The sequence below is a fragment of the Nothobranchius furzeri genome, chromosome 12 (genome assembly GCF_043380555.1).
Source record: "Nothobranchius furzeri strain GRZ-AD chromosome 12, NfurGRZ-RIMD1, whole genome shotgun sequence".
NCBI lineage: Eukaryota > Metazoa > Chordata > Actinopteri > Cyprinodontiformes > Nothobranchiidae > Nothobranchius > Nothobranchius furzeri.
The window spans coordinates 70,497,387-70,516,854 of NC_091752.1; the positions used below are offsets into that span (position 1 = coordinate 70,497,387).

General features: G+C 46.2%; 1 protein-coding gene across 2 annotated transcripts; it reads right to left on the reverse strand.

Moving 5' to 3' along the window:
- Positions 1–138: 138 nt before the first annotated feature.
- si:ch211-106h11.1 (volume-regulated anion channel subunit LRRC8D) lies at positions 139–7,556 on the reverse strand. 2 transcript variants are annotated; one of them, XM_070542097.1, is made up of 6 exons: positions 7,174–7,556; positions 6,743–7,072; positions 3,854–4,393; positions 3,536–3,786; positions 2,341–2,718; positions 139–2,273 (listed from the first exon to the last, which is right to left on the reverse strand). In XM_070542097.1, exons 2-6 carry the CDS (start codon positions 7,043–7,045, stop codon positions 1,151–1,153), a joined length of 2,595 nt encoding a protein of 864 aa, XP_070398198.1. In that variant the 5' UTR covers positions 7,046–7,072; positions 7,174–7,556; the 3' UTR covers positions 139–1,150. The 2 variants fall into 2 exon arrangements, with proteins under 2 accessions (XP_070398198.1, XP_054606738.2); XM_054750763.2 differs by having other exon boundaries at positions 7,170–7,556.
- Positions 7,557–19,468: the final 11,912 nt, after the last annotated feature.

Sequence of the window (19,468 nt, forward strand, 5' to 3'; positions counted from 1 at the left end):
CGTAGGGGGTGACTTGCTCTTTAAACGTAGTATGTGAACGTAGGGGGTGACTTGCTCTTTAAACGTAGTATATGAACGTAGGGTGTGACTTGCTCTTTAAACGTAGTATGTGAACGTAGGGGGTGACTTGCTCTTTAAACGTAGTATATGAACGTAGGGGGTGACTTGCTCTTTAAACGTAGTATATGAACGTAGGGGGTGACTTGCTCTTTAAACGTAGTATATGAACGTAGGGGGTGACTTGCTCTTTAAACGTAGTATGTGAACATAGGGGGTGACTTGCACTTTAAACGTAGTATATGAACGTAGGGGGTGACTTGCTCTTTAAACGTAGTATGTGAACGTAGGGGGTGACTTGCTCTTTAAACGTAGTATGTGAACGTAGGGGGTGACTTGCTCTTTAAACGTAGTATATGAACGTAGGGGGTGACTTGCTCTTTAAACGTAGTATATGAACGTAGGGGGTGACTTGCTCTTTAAACGTAGTATATGAACGTAGGGGGTGACTTGCTCTTTAAACGTAGTATGTGAACGTAGGGGGTGACTTGCTCTTTAAACGTAGTATGTGAACGTAGGGGGTGACTTGCTCTTTAAACGTAGTATATGAACGTTCTATCAAAACAAAAGGATCCTAGCTTGAAACTCTGACAGGTAGCCAAGAACGAGATGACTTATTAGTTTTAGATCTGGGAACGTCATTTGGAAGCGGGCCAGGATAGTTGTGATAAGTTAGGCTTGATCGAATGCAGCGGCTAAGAACTGAGTTACAGATAAATGTTTCCTGGTTTTTTGTTCCGTGGCACCAAAATCAGAACGTCCTTTCTGGTTAAACGTCTTTGCTTTCAATAACGACACCCTCACACGTTCATTCAGCCTGTTTCATTAAACACTTTTATCTAATAAATGGAGCAACAACACCACCCCCCTTTAGCAAGACTTCTTCCTTATTTTCAGTCGACTCCTGTTAGTCGCCATTGGTCTTTTTACCGCATCACAAACTAAAGAGGTATTTAAAGCACAGTAGCAAATAAAATCTGGGTTGGGAAAGGAAATCAACCAGTAAATTTACACGGTAACAAAAAGAAACATTACATGAGAAAGCCTTAGGAGCAGACTAGTGCCAGTGTTAGGACAGAGTCTGGTGCCAGCTTTAGATTTGTGACTCCAGAGCTGAAGAGAAGCACCAGTGGGCAGGAGGCCAGTGAGAGAAGCTATCCGAGTCTGTTTCCGAGAGATCCTCGGAGCAGGAAGCCCTGCTGGAGGAAGACTGGCTCAGGAAGTCTCGGATGTGTGGCTGTAAGGAGAGAAGGAGCCAGTTTTCGACCAGCAGAGCCCCTCCACACAGCCCCGAGCAGCAGCCCAGCTCAGCAGGAAGCTCCTCCAGACGGTTGCTGCGTAAATCCAACCTGCTCAGGCGTTTCAGAGCTGCAATCCCGCCGGGCAAAGAGCCGAGAGAGTTATGGGCCACGTTCAGGACGCGCAGCTCCAAGCAGCTGTTGAAGAGGTCAGACGGAAGGCTCTCCAGCCTGTTACCACTCAGGTCCAGCTCTGTGAGCAGCTTCAGCTCCTTTACTGCAGGCGGCAGCTCAACAAGCAGGTTTCCAGCCAGCAGGAGCCTACGAAGACGACGGAGAGTGAATAATGCGGGTGGAAGGCTCCGAAGATGGTTGTTGGACAGATCCAGGAGCTCTAAGCCTCGAAGGACACCAACGCTGTGAGGAAGTGTCAAAACCTGGTTAAAGGCTAGTTTAAGGCTAGAGAGATGCTGAAGGTGAGCCAGACTGAGCAGCTCCTCCAGAGTCCTCAAACTGTTGTGCTGCAAATCGAGCATCTGCAGGTTGGTGAGCGCTAACAGGGCAGAGGGCAGACGCTGCAGCTGGCAGGCCCGCAGCTGCAGCTCCGTCAGGTTCACCATCCGCTTCAGGCCTGTCAGCGCAAGTAGCCTCGTGTCCTCATTGTGGATCTCCAACCTCACCAAACTGCCCGCAACCTCACACAGCTCCACGGGGATCCGCTGTAACAGGCCTCGAATCACCAGAACACGCAGTTGACGGAGCTGACGAAGGCTCCCTAAGGCCCAGCTGTGGCCGACACCACCCTCACCGCTGAAACGACCAGAAAGGTGGAGCTCGTGCAGACCACGGAGGGAGAAGGCCCAGTTGGGGATCTGGGATGCCTGAGCGAAGGTGATCTGAAGGACCTCCAGACGTTCCTGCAGGACCGCATGAGCACCGGGATCCACAGATGGACAGCAGTGGTGAAGATGGAGCTCCCTGTTGGTCAAGATGACAAAATGAGCGTGACAAAAACCTGCAGCTAACAAAGTTACTGGGTATTTACCTGAGTGAGGTCATGTTATACACCTGTGCAGTAAACCTGGCATCAAGAATGAGCTCCAGTTCAAGGACCTGCAGCTGGCTGAGGGTGAAAACAGCTGAAGGGAGGCGAGGCAGCGCCACGAGCTGCAGTCTGGAGCAGCCGTCGGCGTCCACACTGGTCATGGCATGTAGCTTGTCCTCCCCCCAACACCTCTCCAAACTCTCCTCCAGCAGCCTGCTCTCGCTCACCGGAGACAGAAACACAGAGAGGCGCTGGGACAGCAGAGGGTCGTACTGGTCCAGCACGTGTAGGAGAAAGGCCAGGTCGTTCCGCAGGTCAGGAATGCGTCCGAGGGAGTCCAGCTCCTCCAAGGAGGGGAAGGAATATCGCTGAAGGCAACTGAAACAAAAACAGATGTAATCTTTTTATAGCTAGAGCCACAAGGACAAAACGATTCCTTCGTAAAAACAAAAACAAAATGTTGCCAGAAGTATCCCTTTGTGTGGAGCCTATGGCAAGTTTGGTACTCATACCATTTAAGTAGAGCAGCCAAAGTCGGTGTGACGAATCGTAATCGAGTCAGACCTTTCCAACTGATGTGGAAAGCGCCAATCCGCCGTCGATCTCCCGCTCCAGCTTTCCCTCACTCCTGAACAAGACCCATCTCTGGACCTCATCCCTGACCCGGAGAAGGCCTTCTACTCTTCCCCGAGGGCCGCCATCCAGCACGTTTCAGTGCCTTCCTTCAACACACCTGTTAGATGTTTCGGGTGAATCAAGTACGTTGGAGTAGGGAAACAACTACAACATGCTGGATGGTGGCTCAAGGGGGAGGGAGTTGCCAACCCCTGGCCTGTGACGTCATGAGGACACATCCGACTGAACGTGTGGCGTCCGCGATCCAACATGAGGTGATCCTGGTTCAGAGCAGATTAGTGACACTTCGATCCTCCACCAGAGGAGAAAAGGTCTAATCCGGCAGCTTTGTGACGAACAAACTTGATTTGTTTAAGTGGTAGAGGTCAAGAAACTTGTGACACATTTGGTGTTATGGTATTAAGGAGTACTGCTGTCCTGATTGGACTCTTTCAACAGCAAGGACATTTAATTTCTAACTTCTAGAGAAGCTAACAATCAGGGGAAAGCACCGTATTTGGTGAGGAACCAGTTAAAGAGCAGCTTTTGTGATTTCTATCCACTCCGCAGCGGTTCTGACCTGTGAGAAACCCAGACGAGGGTGTAGAGGTTAAGAAGGCCATAGAGTCCCAGGAGGGTCATGTAGGCCACCAACAGTACACGTAGGAGCGACGACAGAGGGTGGACGCACTCGAAGGCTGCATACCCAGACAGGTGGACCTCCTCCAGACGACAGATGTGATGGAAGGAGACGGAGCCGAGGAGAGGGGCGGTGTAGCTCACGATCAGCGTCACCAGCAGCAGTTTGAACAGCGTCTGAGCCAAATACACCTGGAAGGACAAAACGAGGCTAAAACCTTCCGTCACTGACGTGCCAAACACAACAAAACAGATCTACCTTAAAAGTCACAGATGAGCTTTCACAGTGGGACCGGAACTTTCTGACTCTTTCAAACAGCGCTCTCGCCTCTTCCCCGTCACTTTTATCCAGACTCATCACCTGCCTGTGGCTCTTCTGCATCACCGGAGGCTCGGGAGGACAAGCGTTGTCGCCAGAGCTGAGGGACGCAGAAGACACCGTGGAGTTACAGGACAGGGTGGAGGGACAGGGAGAGGGGGGGACCGATGATGTCTTCAACAACGGGCTGTTTGAGCCTGAGCTGACACTGCGGGTCACTGGGGGTGAGGATGGAGGGAGTCGTTGTGGTTGTCTCTTAGCCTGGCGGATGTTCTCCTGATGGGCAGCAAGGGACAGGGCCTGAGACGTCCAGGGAGACTCGCAGCACTTTGCCAAGATGGCCAGGAACTGCTCTATGCGAGAAGAAGTGAGAGGGAAGTAGAGCCAGAAAGATCCACCGGCCACCAGGACGAGAGACTGCAGCAGGATCACGTAGGGGAAGACACGGGAACACGCCGGTAACGCCTTGTGGTAGCACACCTACGACAGAAACTCCTGGTTAGTTTCCACGTGGGAGACAGAAAACCTCCTCAGATAAACCTGATTCCCTCGCCTGTAATCAGAGGAGCCACTTCTCATTCTGTAAAATCCTCTCCAAGCTTGGCTAGAAACTAGTGCGCTAGTGGTGGACATTTCTGCTCATGCTTCAAAGGAAAAGCCAAAGTCGAAATCGTCCAGAGATGATGCCAAAGCCGTTTCAAACCAGCGCCGTTCCTGAGCCGACGCCATCTTTGCTCCGGCACAGCCTAATGGGCTCGACACACGGGAGGCGACAAACGACCGCGATCAGCGATATTCGTCGCTGTCGCCATTATTACTCCATTCTGGTTGTACTAGATCTAAGTGCTGCATTTGACACCACTTCTCACAGCATACGTCTCAAAAGACTAGCATCTATCGGCATTAGTCACACATCCCTAGCCTGGTTCACCTCATACATATCGGATCGTACTCAGTTCATTCAACTTCAATCTCACTCTTCTAGTCCTTCCCCGGTTACTGCAGGAGTTCCCCAAGGCTCAGTTCTAGGCCCTCTTTTATTTATCATCTATTTGCTCCCCCTTGGTTACATTTTCCGCAAACACAACGTTGATTTTCACTGTTATGCTGATGACACCCAGCTGTACATTTCCTCCAATCCAAATGCATCCCTTCCACCACTCTCCCTCTCTAACTGTCTATCTGAAATTAGATCTTGGCTCTCTCAGAACCTACTTAAACTAAACAGCAATAAAACGGAACTCCTACTCATCGGCACCGCTTCTGTTTTAAAAAATTCTCCCAACTTCTCTATCGATCTTGACGACTCCACAGTTCACCCATCCTTACAGGTACAAAGTCTTGGTGTCATACTAGGTGGTACATTTTCATTCCAGTCTCACATTAACCGTGTTACTCGAGTCACATATAACCGTCTTCGCAATATCAACAATATCTCACGCCTCATGCTGCTGCAATCCTCGTTCATAGTCTCATCACCTCTCGCGTCGACTACCGTAACTCCCTTCTGTTTGGTCTCCCAACTAAATCCCTTCATAAACTCCAACTTCTCCAGAACTCTGCAGCAGCATCATTACTGGGACCCCCTCAAGAAATCACATCACTCCTGTTCTTAAAAACCTACACTGGTTGCCAATAGAAACCAGGATCACATACAAGATCCTACTACTTACATTTAAATCTGTACATAGCACGGCTCCACTTTATCTATGTAACTTACTAACTATTGCTACCACTTCCCGATCTCTTAGATCCTCATCTGCACTTCGTCTGGTTCAACCTCGAGCTCGCCTTACCACCATGGGGAGCAGAGCTTCCAGTTGCTCTGCTCCCCGGCTCTGGAACTCACTTCCCTCTGCCGTTAGAAATACGGACTCTCTTCCATTATTCAAGGCACACCTCAAACCCACTTATTCAAACAAGTTTATTCCCTTTAGACCTAGACTTTAGAACTGTTTCAAAATTTTACGCATCTTGTTTGTTCTTATTGCCCTCTCTCACCTCTGTTGTTTTTTGTTTCTATCTTTGTAAGGTGACCTTGGGTTTGAGAAAGCCGCCCTCAAATAAAATGTATTATTATTGTTATTATTATTACGTGACACACGAGAGGCGACCCGCGGCAGCGGCCAGCGGCAAAGCCGTCGACGCGTTCTGTTCCATGGCGAAATCGAAACATGCGTTGTTTTGATTGGCTGTGTCAGGTTGGAGGGAATTAAGGTTATTTAAGCGGTTCAGAGTTAATAAAGTGGTAGATGTGATGTTTCACAAGGTGCTGCTAGAGTTATGTGAAATCTTACTTCTGATTTTACTATAAAAAAAACTGAGAATGGGTTCATCCCATATTAAAACTGGGAGAGGGCTGCTCTCTGTCTAGCAGGACAAGCTTCAGTTCATCACACGGTTTGGACCTCACATTAAGATGGACACAGTCACAGAAGGAGAAACGGAGTCCATGTTTGCTCGGAGACGTACGGAGCATCCTGCCCGCTCATTGGTCAGGGTTAGGAAGGAGACCCGCGATTATCTCTTTGTCGCGCATGTCTCATTGAAAATGAATGGAGGATGTCGCCTCCCGTGTATCGAGCCCATTAGCCCGCCCACAGAATGCTGTGATTGGCTTAGCCAAGCCCAGGGTAGACCTGCTGAGGCTGCAATGGAGCATGGCCGACCTGTAGAGCCAAATCTCTTTGCCACTGCTACAGTTCTAGATGTCTGGGCTGGTTGATCCACAAACAGAAAATCTGCCAACCGGACAGATGACAGGTCAGAAGACGGCTGTGAAACTCCCTCAGAAGCACTGATGTGAGCTACGCCTGCCAGAGACAGTACCTGGCTGACATAAACATACTGTTGATGCTCCAGGTGTGTGCGGCGGCCGCGAGCTGGGCCGATGTTGACGGGAACATGTAGAGGAGGCGGGGCTGCATCTTCGGGGTCACGAGTGTTTCTAACAGCCAGATCTGAAGGCAGACACACCACTCTGTCCCTCGACAGCTGTTCGGTGCACGCCAGGACTGAAACCATCAGCATCAGGACCACCAAGTAGTCCATGAAGACCTCCCACCAGGGTTTCAGCAGCTTACATGAGTTCTGATGGTGATTCAGAGGAGCCACTTCTGACAGGGAGAACATGGCACCGTCCGGCTGTGAGCAGGATATCTGTCAGACAACGGCGAGGGTAACGGGTAAAACTCTGATGTTCGGAACAATGTTCACATCTGATTAAATAAATGTGTTGTTGTGTAGCCGTAGTTACCTACTAGATATGAAACTGCTCCACAGCTTTTTACAGACACTCCAGGCTGTTGTGGTCCGGTTCTGTGCTGAAAAACTCCTCCTGAGCGGACTGACTCTCAGCTTTTCAAGCGTTGCCATGGCAGCCGGGGGCCGTATGTGGCTGGTTCAGCACCAGCCTGCAGGCCCACCGAGGGTTTGTCTGCACCCTTTAACTCCTTCAGGACTAAATTACAGAGGAAAAGGCTAAAGAGCGCCAGGAGGGCGAAAACAAGTCGGTTGTGTTTCTTTAAGAAACTTCATAAATAAATCAAGTTAACTTGTTGGGTTAAAAGAAATTATTAAGCAGCAATAAAACCATAATAAACACGAACCTTTCTGTATTTTTCTTAATCAAACAGGAGAACTCGTCGTTTAGTTTGTAGTATTTTGGGTCAAAAGGGTGTATCTTGTTACTAGGAACAATAAACCGTTGAAGATTCATGATGAAGCAGAAGTGTCTGCTGATGAATTTAGTTCATCTGCTTATCGATGCTTCAGCTCATCTCATCAGGAGGTCCGGGACAAGGTTAGTGACCCGTTTCAACCTGCAGAGGGCGCAGTGTTAACACGCACACACACACACACACACACACACACACACACACACACATACACATACACACACACACACACACACACACACACACACACACACATACACATACACGCACACACACACACGCGCACACACACACACACACACACACGCACACACGCGCACGCACACACACACACATGCACACACGCACACGCACGCACATGCACGCGCACGCACGCACGCACGCACATACACACACGCGCGCGCACACGCACGCGCACGCGCGCGCACACACATGCACACGCACACACGCACACACACACACACACACACACACACACACACACACACACACACACACACACACACGTATTTAGGCCACTAACAAACTTCAGCAGAGATGCAAACTGATAAAGAACCACAATGAGATCTACAGCTGGTGCACGTGTGTGTGTGTGTGCACGTGTGTGTTGTCTGTGTTAAACAAGTTGTTTACGTGTGCATCGTGTGGTCAGGAGCAACAAGTACGGAGACCATAAAAAAGCCGTGGTCGGGACGTTGTATCAGTGGTAGAAAACGGTACACACACGTGGGAGAGCGCGGCATTTATCGACGCCGCAGAAGGAAATCTCAAAATGAAGTGTGTCACGGTGAGGGACGAACCTGAAGCTTTATTGTTAACTCGCCCGGTTACTATTTTATAAAAGCTCCTCTTCGGTCTCGAGTGCAGAAGAAAAAAATCAGACGAGGGCTGATTGTCTACAACTGTAAACTGTTTTTGAGCCTCTATAGAGCATATGGCACGTTGTTGAGGCTCACAATGACCCAGGAGCAGATAAAACCCACGAATAAGCCCTACAATGGAACGACTGGATTTCCCCACCCACTAATATCGCATCTAATGACAACACAGGCCCAGTCCCTGGTTAGACTTTTTAAATGAACCAGTAAAACTAACGATGCACGAGTTTGTAGTGGATGAAACAAGACAATTAGGAAATGGACGTCCAAAAGTGCTAATGTGAAAATGTACCTATTCACCTCAGAGACGAGGTTGTTAACATAAAATTTTATAAAATTCAAATGAAGAAAACTGACGAAAGCTTGAGAGATTTTACTCTCACAGATTCTTACAGCGATGCCGCCGCTGCTCGTGTGTGCTAGCTTGTTTCCAGACAGAAGCACAACATCAGAGCGGCGGCAGAACCAGCACGTTTAACAACCGTGTCAAACAGAAGCTCTGCACATTCATCTGAACAGATTTAGAAATGTTCCTAATAATAATAATTCCTAATTTGTTTATATTTTTGAAACACTAAAATATAAATTTAAACTTGTAAGGATTTTAAAGTCTAATAGCTTTGTGATAAAAAAAAATCTGTTCTCATTGCAGGAACTCTGTAAATAGCCTCTAGACCAGGGGTCGGCAACCTTTTCCCATCCAAGAGTCGTTATTACCCGTTTTCCATTAGTAAAGAAAGCACAGCAGCTGCGGCGTTGTGGGTGGGCCTGCGGGGCCTGGGCCCACCCACTTGCACTTGGGCCCGCCCTCAGACAGCGAGAGCTTCTTTAACCAATCACAACGGGTGACAGCAACCAACACCGTCCACTCGTGCACATCAAAGTTATCTTTCAACAGAAGATAATTGATAAAACAGTTTGTGTAACAGTGACTCAGAAGTTGTGGCTCGTCTGATCCGACAATAATGTGATACTTTTCACCCTGTTGGTGGTTTTAATGTTGAGCAGGTGCTGCTTTTTACCGAGTCGCACGTCTCCTTTTAAAACACAGTTCAGAATACAAACCATGGACGTAATTGGGGGGGGGGGGGTTGGGGGCATGCCCCCCCCCCCACACTTTTTACCATCCAAAAACAATATTACGCTATATTAAACTGACACTGGTTGAGCTCTAGGACCAAGCGGAAAACAACCGTTTGCGTTGAAGCCTGTTTCCCATTAGAGCATACTGTCCCTCGTTAGCAGTGACGGAGATAACGGCGCAGAGTGCACGGCTCTGGTGTTGATCACGTTTAATGATTCTCTTTGCTTCAATCTTCACAAGAAGGCAGAACGGCTAAACTGCATTTTTTAAATTTGACCGTTTATTTGACAGAGAAACCTCCGGGCTGCAGATGCGCTGACATTTTAATCGTTACGCACGTCGCGGAGGTAGCGTCATCAACCAGTAAAACGTTCCCGTCAGAGCACCTGAGCTGGACGCCGAGCTCAGCGCAGCTCGTGGTCGGCGCGTACGTCAGGCGGGCAGCGAGCTGAAGATGTGGAGAGGGGCGTGGAGCGCTCTGTCGTGTTTTATTTCAAATTCTTTATTTAATCAACATTTTCTTAAAAAGGAAAGAATTTCAGTCAACATTGTTTATTTGGTGATTTTAAAGTTCAGAAAAGGAAAAAAAAACACAAGTAGAACCTACCTGCCTACCTTATTTACAAAATCTATTTTATACTCAGAATGATGAATTAAATACGATAAAAATTTAAATTGTAATAATAACAATAACAATAATGAATGACAACAAAAATAAATCAGCAAAAAAATAAAAAATAAAAAAAATAAAAAACACCAGTAATCTGAACATGAATCAATGAATAATACGTAACGTGATGAAGGAGCTACTCCTCCAAGGTTATTTAATCTTTTCCACAGTTCCCTTTGACACAGCGCCAGAGTGCATGAAACAGCCTCAAGGTCATGCACTCGCTTCTAAACTGTTTACGTTCCAGCGATGAAGACAGAAGATGAAGACTCTTTTCTTTTCTTTCATTAGATCAAAGAACTATTTTCAATAAAGCTAATCAAAACAACTGTTAGTCAATAATACAATGTGACGATCTGTGAAATCTCAATATTATGATTAGTGTGTTGTCTTGCTTAATCTCATAATAAGCAAACGAGGCGTGAAAACTCCTTTTCCAGATCTTTATTTAGCACTCACCACCACTACTGTATCATCCATGCAGTTTCCCTCCTAATCTACTCCCCTGCCTTCTGGGTAATTGAGTTCTTTCTGAACTATCTCATAACATCACATCTTTCTCCCTATAGAACAATAATAATTAACTCTCTCATAACATCACATCTTTCTCCCTATGGAACAATAATAATTATCTGTTAGGATGCAACCTTCCTGACGAACATCATAACCTTACTGACAAAATGACTCCTCCACCTGGAACAAATAAGCATTCAGCTTCTCTCTACATTTTTTTTTTTTTTTTTTTTTAGAACACCTTGCCACATTTACTCTAACAACTCTCAATTAGTCTCTTAGGTGGCTGAACATGTCTCTTTGGTCTCACCAGTCTTTCACCCTGTGGTGATGTCATAGTTTTCAAAAGTCTCTCAGCAGCAGGTGACGCAGAATCCTGTGACGGGCCACTTCTAGCGTCTTCTGACCCTCTGTTTGCTGACTCTGTAGATTTCTCCTTGTCCTGCTGCACTGTCTCCTGAGATTCTGTGTCTTTTCCTTCTGGATGTAGCTGAAGGTCTACTCGATTTCTCCTCAGGGACACTCCACCCTCCATCTGGATCTTGTATGAACGTGGCGCCACCTCCTCCTTCACCTGACCTTGATGTCTCCAGGTCCCTGTAGTAATGTCTCTGAGACGCACCTTGTCTCCTGGCTTCAAGGAAGGCAGGTGTCTCGCCTTGCGATCATGCAGCTGTTTTTGTTTCACCTTTTGTCCATCCTTTGCTTCCTTAACTTTATGTGCAGTTTTTGGCGTCAGCAGGTCCTCATTGACTGGCAGGTTGGAACGAATACGTCTCCCCATCAGCATCTGAGCTGGTGACATTCCATTCTGCAACGGTGTGCTTCTATAGATCAGTAGGCTCTTCTGAAAATCCTCTCTGTCCTGAGCTTTTTTCATTAATGTTTTTATTATCTTGACAGAGCTTTCCGCTAAGCCGTTGGACTTTGGATATATGGGGCTTGATGTTGAGTGTTGAAACCCCCATTCCTTAGCAAAGGTGGCAAACTCACAGCTGGAAAACTGGGGCCCATTATCGGAGAAAAGTTCACATGGGACACCATGCCTGGCAAAGACAGTCTTTAGATAAGCAATTACTGCTTTACTTGAAGTTGTCTGCAGTTGCCCAACTTCTGGATAGTTTGAAAAGTAATCTGTCACCACTATGTAACTTTTCCCATCAAAATCAAACAGGTCTGTTCCTACCTTATAGTGAGGTCTGTGTGGTGCTGGGTGAGCCAGCAGTGGCTCCGCCTGCTGTTTGGGCCTGTAGATGCGGCACTGTTCACATGAAGCTGTGGTCTGGCTGATGTCTTGGTTGATTCTTGGCCAGTACATTACTTCTCTTGCCCTGCGTTTACACTTGACCTCTCCGAGGTGACCTTCGTGGATCTTTTGGAGCATCTGTTTGCGTAACGAGGATGGTATGACATATTTGCTCCCTTTCATCACTATGTCATCCACCACAGTTAGTTCTCCTCTGCAGTTCCAGTAGTCCTGGATTTTCGCTGAGCACTCTTTCTTGTTTTCTGGCCATCCTTTCATTATTGTACTCTTAAGTTCATTCATGACTTCATCTGCATTTGTCTCTATTTTTATCTGTTCTGATCTGTCAGCAGATACTGGCAGAGATGTCATCACCATGTCAACATACGCTTGTATGTCCAGACTTTTCTCAAGGTCTTCATGCTCTTCCTTATCCACTGCTCTTGACAATGTATCAGCTGTGTACATATACTTTCCTTTGGTGTAGATCATGTGAACGTCGTATTTCTGTAGCCTGATTAGCATGCGCTGTATCCGTACTGGACAGTCATTCAGTGGTTTGGACATGATGGACACCAGTGGTTTGTGGTCAGTTTCCACTTCAAAAGTTTGGCCATAGACATACTGATGGAAACGTTCACATGCATACATGCTCGCTAACAGCTCCTTTTCAATTTGAGCATACCGTGTCTCTGCACTCGTCAAAGCTCTGGATGCGTAGGCTACCGGCAACCACTGTTCCTCATGTTGCTGCAACAGCACTGCACCCAGTCCGTGTTGTGATGCATCTGCTGAGATCCTGGTGCTTCTCTCTGGGTCATAAAACTTTAGCACTGGGTCTTGTGTGAGAATCTCTTTCAACTTTAGAAAACATTGCTCTTGCTCATGGGACCAGATCCATTCATTCTTTTGTTCAAGCAAACTTCTGAGAGGTGCTGACAATGTTGACAGTTGTGGGACAAACTTTGCCAGATAGGTGACCATTCCTAGAAACCTTCTGACGTCGTCTTTGTTGTTTGGTCTTTCCATGTTACATATTGCTGACGTTTTCTTTGGGTCTGGCTTCACCCCATTCTCACTGACAACATCTCCCACAAATGTAAGTTTTTTCACTCCAAACTCACATTTATCTTTGTTTAGTTTCAGATTGACTTCTCTTGTCTTGTCTAGTACTTGTCTCAGTCTTTGGTCATGTTCTTCTCTAGTGGTTCCCCAAACTATGATGTCATCCATCATGGTCTCCACTCCTGGAATGTGCTCAAAAATCATATGAATGGTCTTGTGGTAGACTTCAGGAGCTGACAAGATGCCGTATGGCAGACGAAGAAACCTGTATCTGCCCTCAGGTGTGTTGAACGTACAAAGTCTAGAGCTCTCCTCGTCCAGCCTCAGCTGCCAGAAACCTGATGAGGCATCTAGTTTACTGAACCACTTAGCTCCGGCAAACTGTGCCATGATTTCTTCTCTGGTTGGCAGCTTGAAATGTTCTCTTTTAATTGCTTTATTTAAATCCCGTGGATCCAAGCATGTTCTGAGAGCACCTGTTTTCTTTTGTAGAACCACCAGTGAGCTGACCCATTCAGTTGGCTCATCTATTTTCTTGATGACCTCTAGTTTTTCCATGCGTGCCAGTTCGTCTTTTAGTTTTTCCCGCAGTGCAAATGGGATTTTCCTACAGGGATGCACAACAGGTGGCACATTTTTATCCACACATATTTTATGTTGTCCTGGGAGACATCCAAGTCCTTCGAAACAGTCTTTATATTCTTCCATGAGGGAATCCTGATCATTCGGGGCTTCTGGTGTGGAGACTATGTACACCCTTTTAACCAGGTTGAGCTTTACGCATGCACTGAGTCCTAGGACTGGTTGTACACTCTTATCCACGATCAGCAGCTGTGCTCTTATCTGGTGTTTTTTGTATCTGAATGTCGCAACACATCCACCTTTAACAGGAACTCTCTCTCCTGTGTATCCAGTGACTTTTATTTTCACCGGATGCATTTTGCTCTTTTTTGTCATAGCTTTGTAATGTTCCCATGATACCAAATTAACCTGGGCCCCTGTGTCCAACTTGAATGGAATTATTGTCTCATTAACTTCAACTGGCACCACCCATTCCTCTTTCTCTGATGTAGAGGTGTGTACTTCATCTACAATGAACTCCTCCTCATCCTCTGCTTCTTCATCGACTGTGTGAACTTTCTGTTTTGGAGCTGCTTTACAACATTTGGCATAGTGATTCATTTTCCCACAATTGTTACAGGATTTCCCAAATGCTGGGCACGATTTTGGTCTGTGACTGCTTCCGCATTTACCACATCTGAACTCTGTAGCTTTCCCTTTTTGGTACTTTTGTTTGGTAAATGTTTTCTTTATTACTCCATCTTTGCTTAGAGCATGCACTGACGTCTCACCTCTCCGGAGCTCCTTTGCTTGTGCTCGTGTGGTTTCCGCTGCTCTGCACATGCTGACACACTTATCCAGTGTAAGTCCAGTCTCTCTGAGCAGCCTCTCTCTCAGTGCATTATCCACAGTTCCACAGACAATCCTGTCTCTTACTAGCGAGTCTCTCAAAGTCCCAAATTCACACGATTTGCTTAATGTGTGAAGCTCTGCTAAATATTGATCAAAAGGTATTCCCTGCTTCTGATCATGGGTAAAAAATTTGTACCTCTCATAGGTCACATTTTGTTTAGGTACGAAGTACTCTTCAAATTTATTCATCACGTCAGCCAAAGTCAAATCAGCTTCATCCAGCTGAAAGCTATTATATATATCCAATGCATCTTCCCCTATAACATGCAAAAGGATGTGAGCTTTCAGTTTTTCATCATCTCCCCCTGCTCCGCTTGCAGTCAAATATATATTAAACCTCTGCTTAAAGCGCTTCCAGTTTTCAGCTTACCAGTCACTTGCATGGATGAGGGCGGGCTTAGCTTATCCATGGCAGCACGTCGGGGTATCTCAATCACTGCAGCTCTTTACTGTTGTCTATCTGCTCTCACAGGCACCGATTCCTCTTCTGTTTGCTCTAAGTGACCACACACGATCAGCTTCACTTTTACCCTCGCTCCCGGGCGTCACACGATGCAGCACCGGTCTTTAGCATGTAGCTCTGTAGCGCGCCATTACTCACGCTCTCCATAGACTCTCCCTCTACATCCGTCTTTCGCGGCTCCCCCGTGGCAAATCTGTCCTTCGTCTTGCTCACGGCCACTTCTGACACCATGTGTTGTCTTGCTTAATCTCATAATAAGCAAACGAGGCGTGAAAACTCCTTTTCCAGATCTTTATTTAGCACTCACCACCACTACTGTATCATCCATGCAGTTTCCCTCCTAATCTACTCCCCTGCCTTCTGGGTAATTGAGTTCTTTCTGAACTATCTCATAACATCACATCTTTCTCCCTATAGAACAATAATAATTAACTCTCTCATAACATCACAATTAGTATGTTTTATATTAAGTAATATGACTTATTCTAGTCACTAGACACGCTGATACATTAAGGTAAATAATCACATGACACACTGCTGTACTGATCCAATCAGAACCTTCCTAGTCTGAAGCGTGGCGAGTCTCTGTGGTGTTTATTTAATCTGTCAGCTTTGATTCGTCCAGAATCAAAAACATCCAGATTAATAAAACAGAACAACGCCATCTTAAGTTCAGTTCTCAAGATCCCATGAAGTTCACCACATGTTAAGTGAAGTACGGACAGGCCATCTATACTTTTCTTTCTAAGCTGAGAACCATCAAGCTGGGAAAAATCTGCCGTTGTTTCCCACCACACCAACAACGGCTCCTTCAGAATAAAAGCTGAACTCGCTGACCCAAGGAGGGTCCTCTTTTTGACGCTGTGAAACACCTGTCGCTTTTTACCTGGAGACTATCCAAAGACTGGTTTGTCGTGCTGTGATGCTGTACCATCGGCTCCAGTACCGAAAGGAGGGTCCGTGGACCTGGCATCCGGATCTGTACGGAGGTCTCACTGAGGGTATGTGGATGCGACAGAATGGCGTCTCATGTGTTTATGACCACGGGTCTTAAACTCTGATCAGTTAGGAGCAAAACATCATCTCCCACTCAGACTTTGCTTCTCCGGATGCGAAGGTTCTGAATCTAACATCATTCACACACACACCAACCACCTTACACTTCATTCCAACAGAACATCCATCATTAGAGAGTTAGTCTTGTTAAATTGTTTAAAATTATTTAGTAAATAAATTTCCTTAAATGTTTGAAAGTCTCTCTCTCTTCTAAAGTGTTATTAGAAAATCCCTGTAATAAAAAGATCCAATCTTCTGATTTAAATAACCCAGTGTCCGTAAGATGGGATTCATGCTAGATATGAATCTTTAATGTCTTATGGTCCTTCATTAAATGTAATTAAAATCTATCATTACAAATATTCATTTAAACAGACGGTTTCTATGAATATAAACACAAGTGTGTATAAAACACAACATCTTCATTCACATCTCTGAATGGATCACTTACAGTCCAAACATCTTAGATGAAGCAGAAGTGTTTGTAAGCAGGTCTTCTTGAACCGGCATTTCCTCGATTCTTTGCTAGAAGTTTGATGTTGTTCCTGTTTCACTGAAGAGAAAACTTTCATGGTGACACTAGAGAAAAACCTGTTAGATGTTTCTTCGTGTCTTTCAGGGAAACGTAGAGTTAAAATTAGACACCAGCACCGTGGTGTGGCACCAGGAGCGTTTCAGGTGGACAACGTCCCACCAACACCCCGGCCTCTAGAAATTCTGCTGTGAGAAGAAGGCTTGTGGCTTCTCACCTCTTCATTTACACACACACACACACACACACACACACACACACACACACACACACACACACACACACACACACACACACACACACACACACACAGACACACACACACACAGACACACACACACACACACACACACACACACACACACACACACACACACACACACACACACACACACACACACACACACACACACACACACACACACACACACACACACACACACACACACACACACACACACACACACACACACACACACACACACACACACACACACACACACACACACACACACACACACGTTTGAACTTACAGGCATAGATGTTTGGGATTGGTGAGGAAACATCACAGGCCTGCTCCACAACATCTAATCTCTCCGGTCCTTAACAACCACGCGCCCTTTTATCATGAACTTTATTATTTTAAAGCTTTCAGAAGTACGGAAGGCTTTTTAAGTGAAAATGTCATTTTTTATTGTTGCTTCTCTCTTGTAATAAAAAAGCAGGGATGCTTTCTGGTGAGATTAGACTTAGATTTAAATTATTTACGTGTTTTTGATTTTCAAACGTTCGCTGGGAGCGCTCGGCGCTTGCTAAACGTAGCTTCGCTGTCTCTCGTGGTGAAATGCAAATGTTGATTCATGTCTTTGCTTCTGCTCGGCTGGACTATCGACCTCTACTCATGTCATGTGCCATAGACAGTGCTGCCACCCTCCTAACTGCATCCTCCAGATCTAGTCCTGTCACCCCACTACTGATGCAGTTACCCAGGGCACCTCAACATCCTGGTTCTGACTTGAAGGGCTCCAACTGGACCAAGTCCAGTGTACACCGATGGGCTTTTGAATCCTCACACCTCCATCAGGTCTCTGAGGTCCCATGACCAAGGCCTGGCTGGACTCCCCTAAAACAGAAAAATGATGGCGACAGAACCTTTCTGTTCTGGGTCCGGTACTCTGGATCTCTCCTCCTCTGGCGCTGAGCTCACTGGACTCGGTCGATTCCTTTAAGAGGCGGCTAAACTTTTGACTTCTGGAGCCTGCGACCCTCCGGTTATGGGACGGGCTCTTAACTCCTCTGCCACCATCGCCCCCATCCTGAGAGGTGCTAAATAAATACAATTTTAAGTACTTTAAGCAGTTTTATATCAAATTAAAACTGTGTAATTATTGATTGAGCAAACTAATACGACATTTACGACGGAGGAGCTTTACAGTGTTTGATCTTGTGGTGAAGTTGAGTCCAATGACCATGCTGTCTCTTGTTTACTCGTGTGTTTGGTGTAAACAAGGAATCAGGACATCATCTATTCAAGCATATGCTGCAACTGACCGAAGTGTCCATTTGATCATATTTTAGTATTTTTTTATTTTACTTCTGTTTTATTGTTACCGTTGTTCTTGGGTTTGTTTTGTGGATTTTTGCTCTTGTGTCTTTTGTAGAGCCCTGCACTGAAGCCCTAGGCCCGCAGGTCAGCCCGGCCCGACGGCCCGCGGGTCAGCCCGGCCCGACGGCCCGCGGGCCGGGCTTCGGGCCAACGACTGTAATTACCTCGGACACGGGCCGGGCGCCTTTATTTTTAATCTAATTCATAAAGAAAAGCTGAAACACTTGAACGCAGCAGCACCTGCCTGCTTCTCACGCACCGTTAGCTCAGTTAAGGTGTGTGTGGTTCATAAATGCACCGATATAAACGACTTCTCAAGCTGCTGACTGAAACGTGTGCCCCTGTTCTCATACGCCATTTTATGTCACTCTGATGTCAGAAGCCATTCGTTTATCCTCATGAAAACGGCAGCGTTCTGTTTGTCTGTGAATAAATTCGCTCTGCAGTTAAAAATTACAGCATTCATCGCTGGTTTGTTTTCTAACTGGAGAGCGCATTTTCAGAGCGGCAGATTAAATTTACAAACGCATCCAATCAATATAGTGTTCATAAATTTCATCTGCCGCTCGAAAAACACGCTCCGTTAGAAAAAAAGCTGCATTGATGCCGTTTTTCTTTTTCTTTTTTTAAATTTGTTTTCTGCAGAACGTTTCTCACAGTAATCAGAGCGCTGAGAATCCTATCACGCTAAAACATTATGAAAGGTTAAAAAAAGGTCGGGCTCGGGCCGGGCCAGAGAATCCTGAAAACCTTTTCGGACCGGGTCGGGCTGAGGCTCCACCCCCTCGGGCCGGGCCGGACACGGGCTCAGATTTTAGGCCTGTGCAGGGCTCTAGTCTTTTGCATTGTTTTGAATCTTCTGGGCCACCGTACTTATTTACCTAGTCTGTCTGCAGGTGACATCACTCAAAGCTAGCAAAGTCTGTAGAAACAGGAAGGAGTCCTCTGACCTGAGCAACTGCAGTGCCGATCCTCCTGATTGCAGAGGTGTGACCAAGTAACTCCTTTGCAAGTCACAAGTCTTTTCAGTCAAGGCTCGAGTCAAGTCCAAAGTCAATGATGCGGAGGTCCAAGTTCTTACTTCTGAATTTTCATGTCATAATCAAGTCATCTGTCCGACTTCAATTTAGTGTTGTTGATAATAAATAAATTCCAGAATTAAAGCTTCGTTTGTGTTTATTAAATAAGCAGAACTGGTTCTAAACAAAGAGCTGCTGCGTTCAGCAGAACAAGATCCAACCCAGAAACTAGAACGATTGATGATTTTTGTCCGTGCCGTGTCACTTTTGTGC

What these genes read in the sequence shown, in the direction of transcription:
- si:ch211-106h11.1 (XM_070542097.1), bottom strand. Translation starts at nt 7,045, where the DNA reads ATGTTCTCCCTGTCAGAAGTGGCTCCTCTGAATCACCATCAGAACTCA. An exon ending in CTCGTCTGGGTTTCTCACAG is followed by an intron (nt 2,719 to 3,535) that starts GTCAGAACCGCT and finishes TTTTTGTTTCAG; the next exon opens with TTGCCTTCAGCGATATTCCT. An exon ending in TATAACATGACCTCACTCAG is followed by an intron (nt 2,274 to 2,340) that starts GTAAATACCCAG and finishes CTTGACCAACAG; the next exon opens with GGAGCTCCATCTTCACCACT.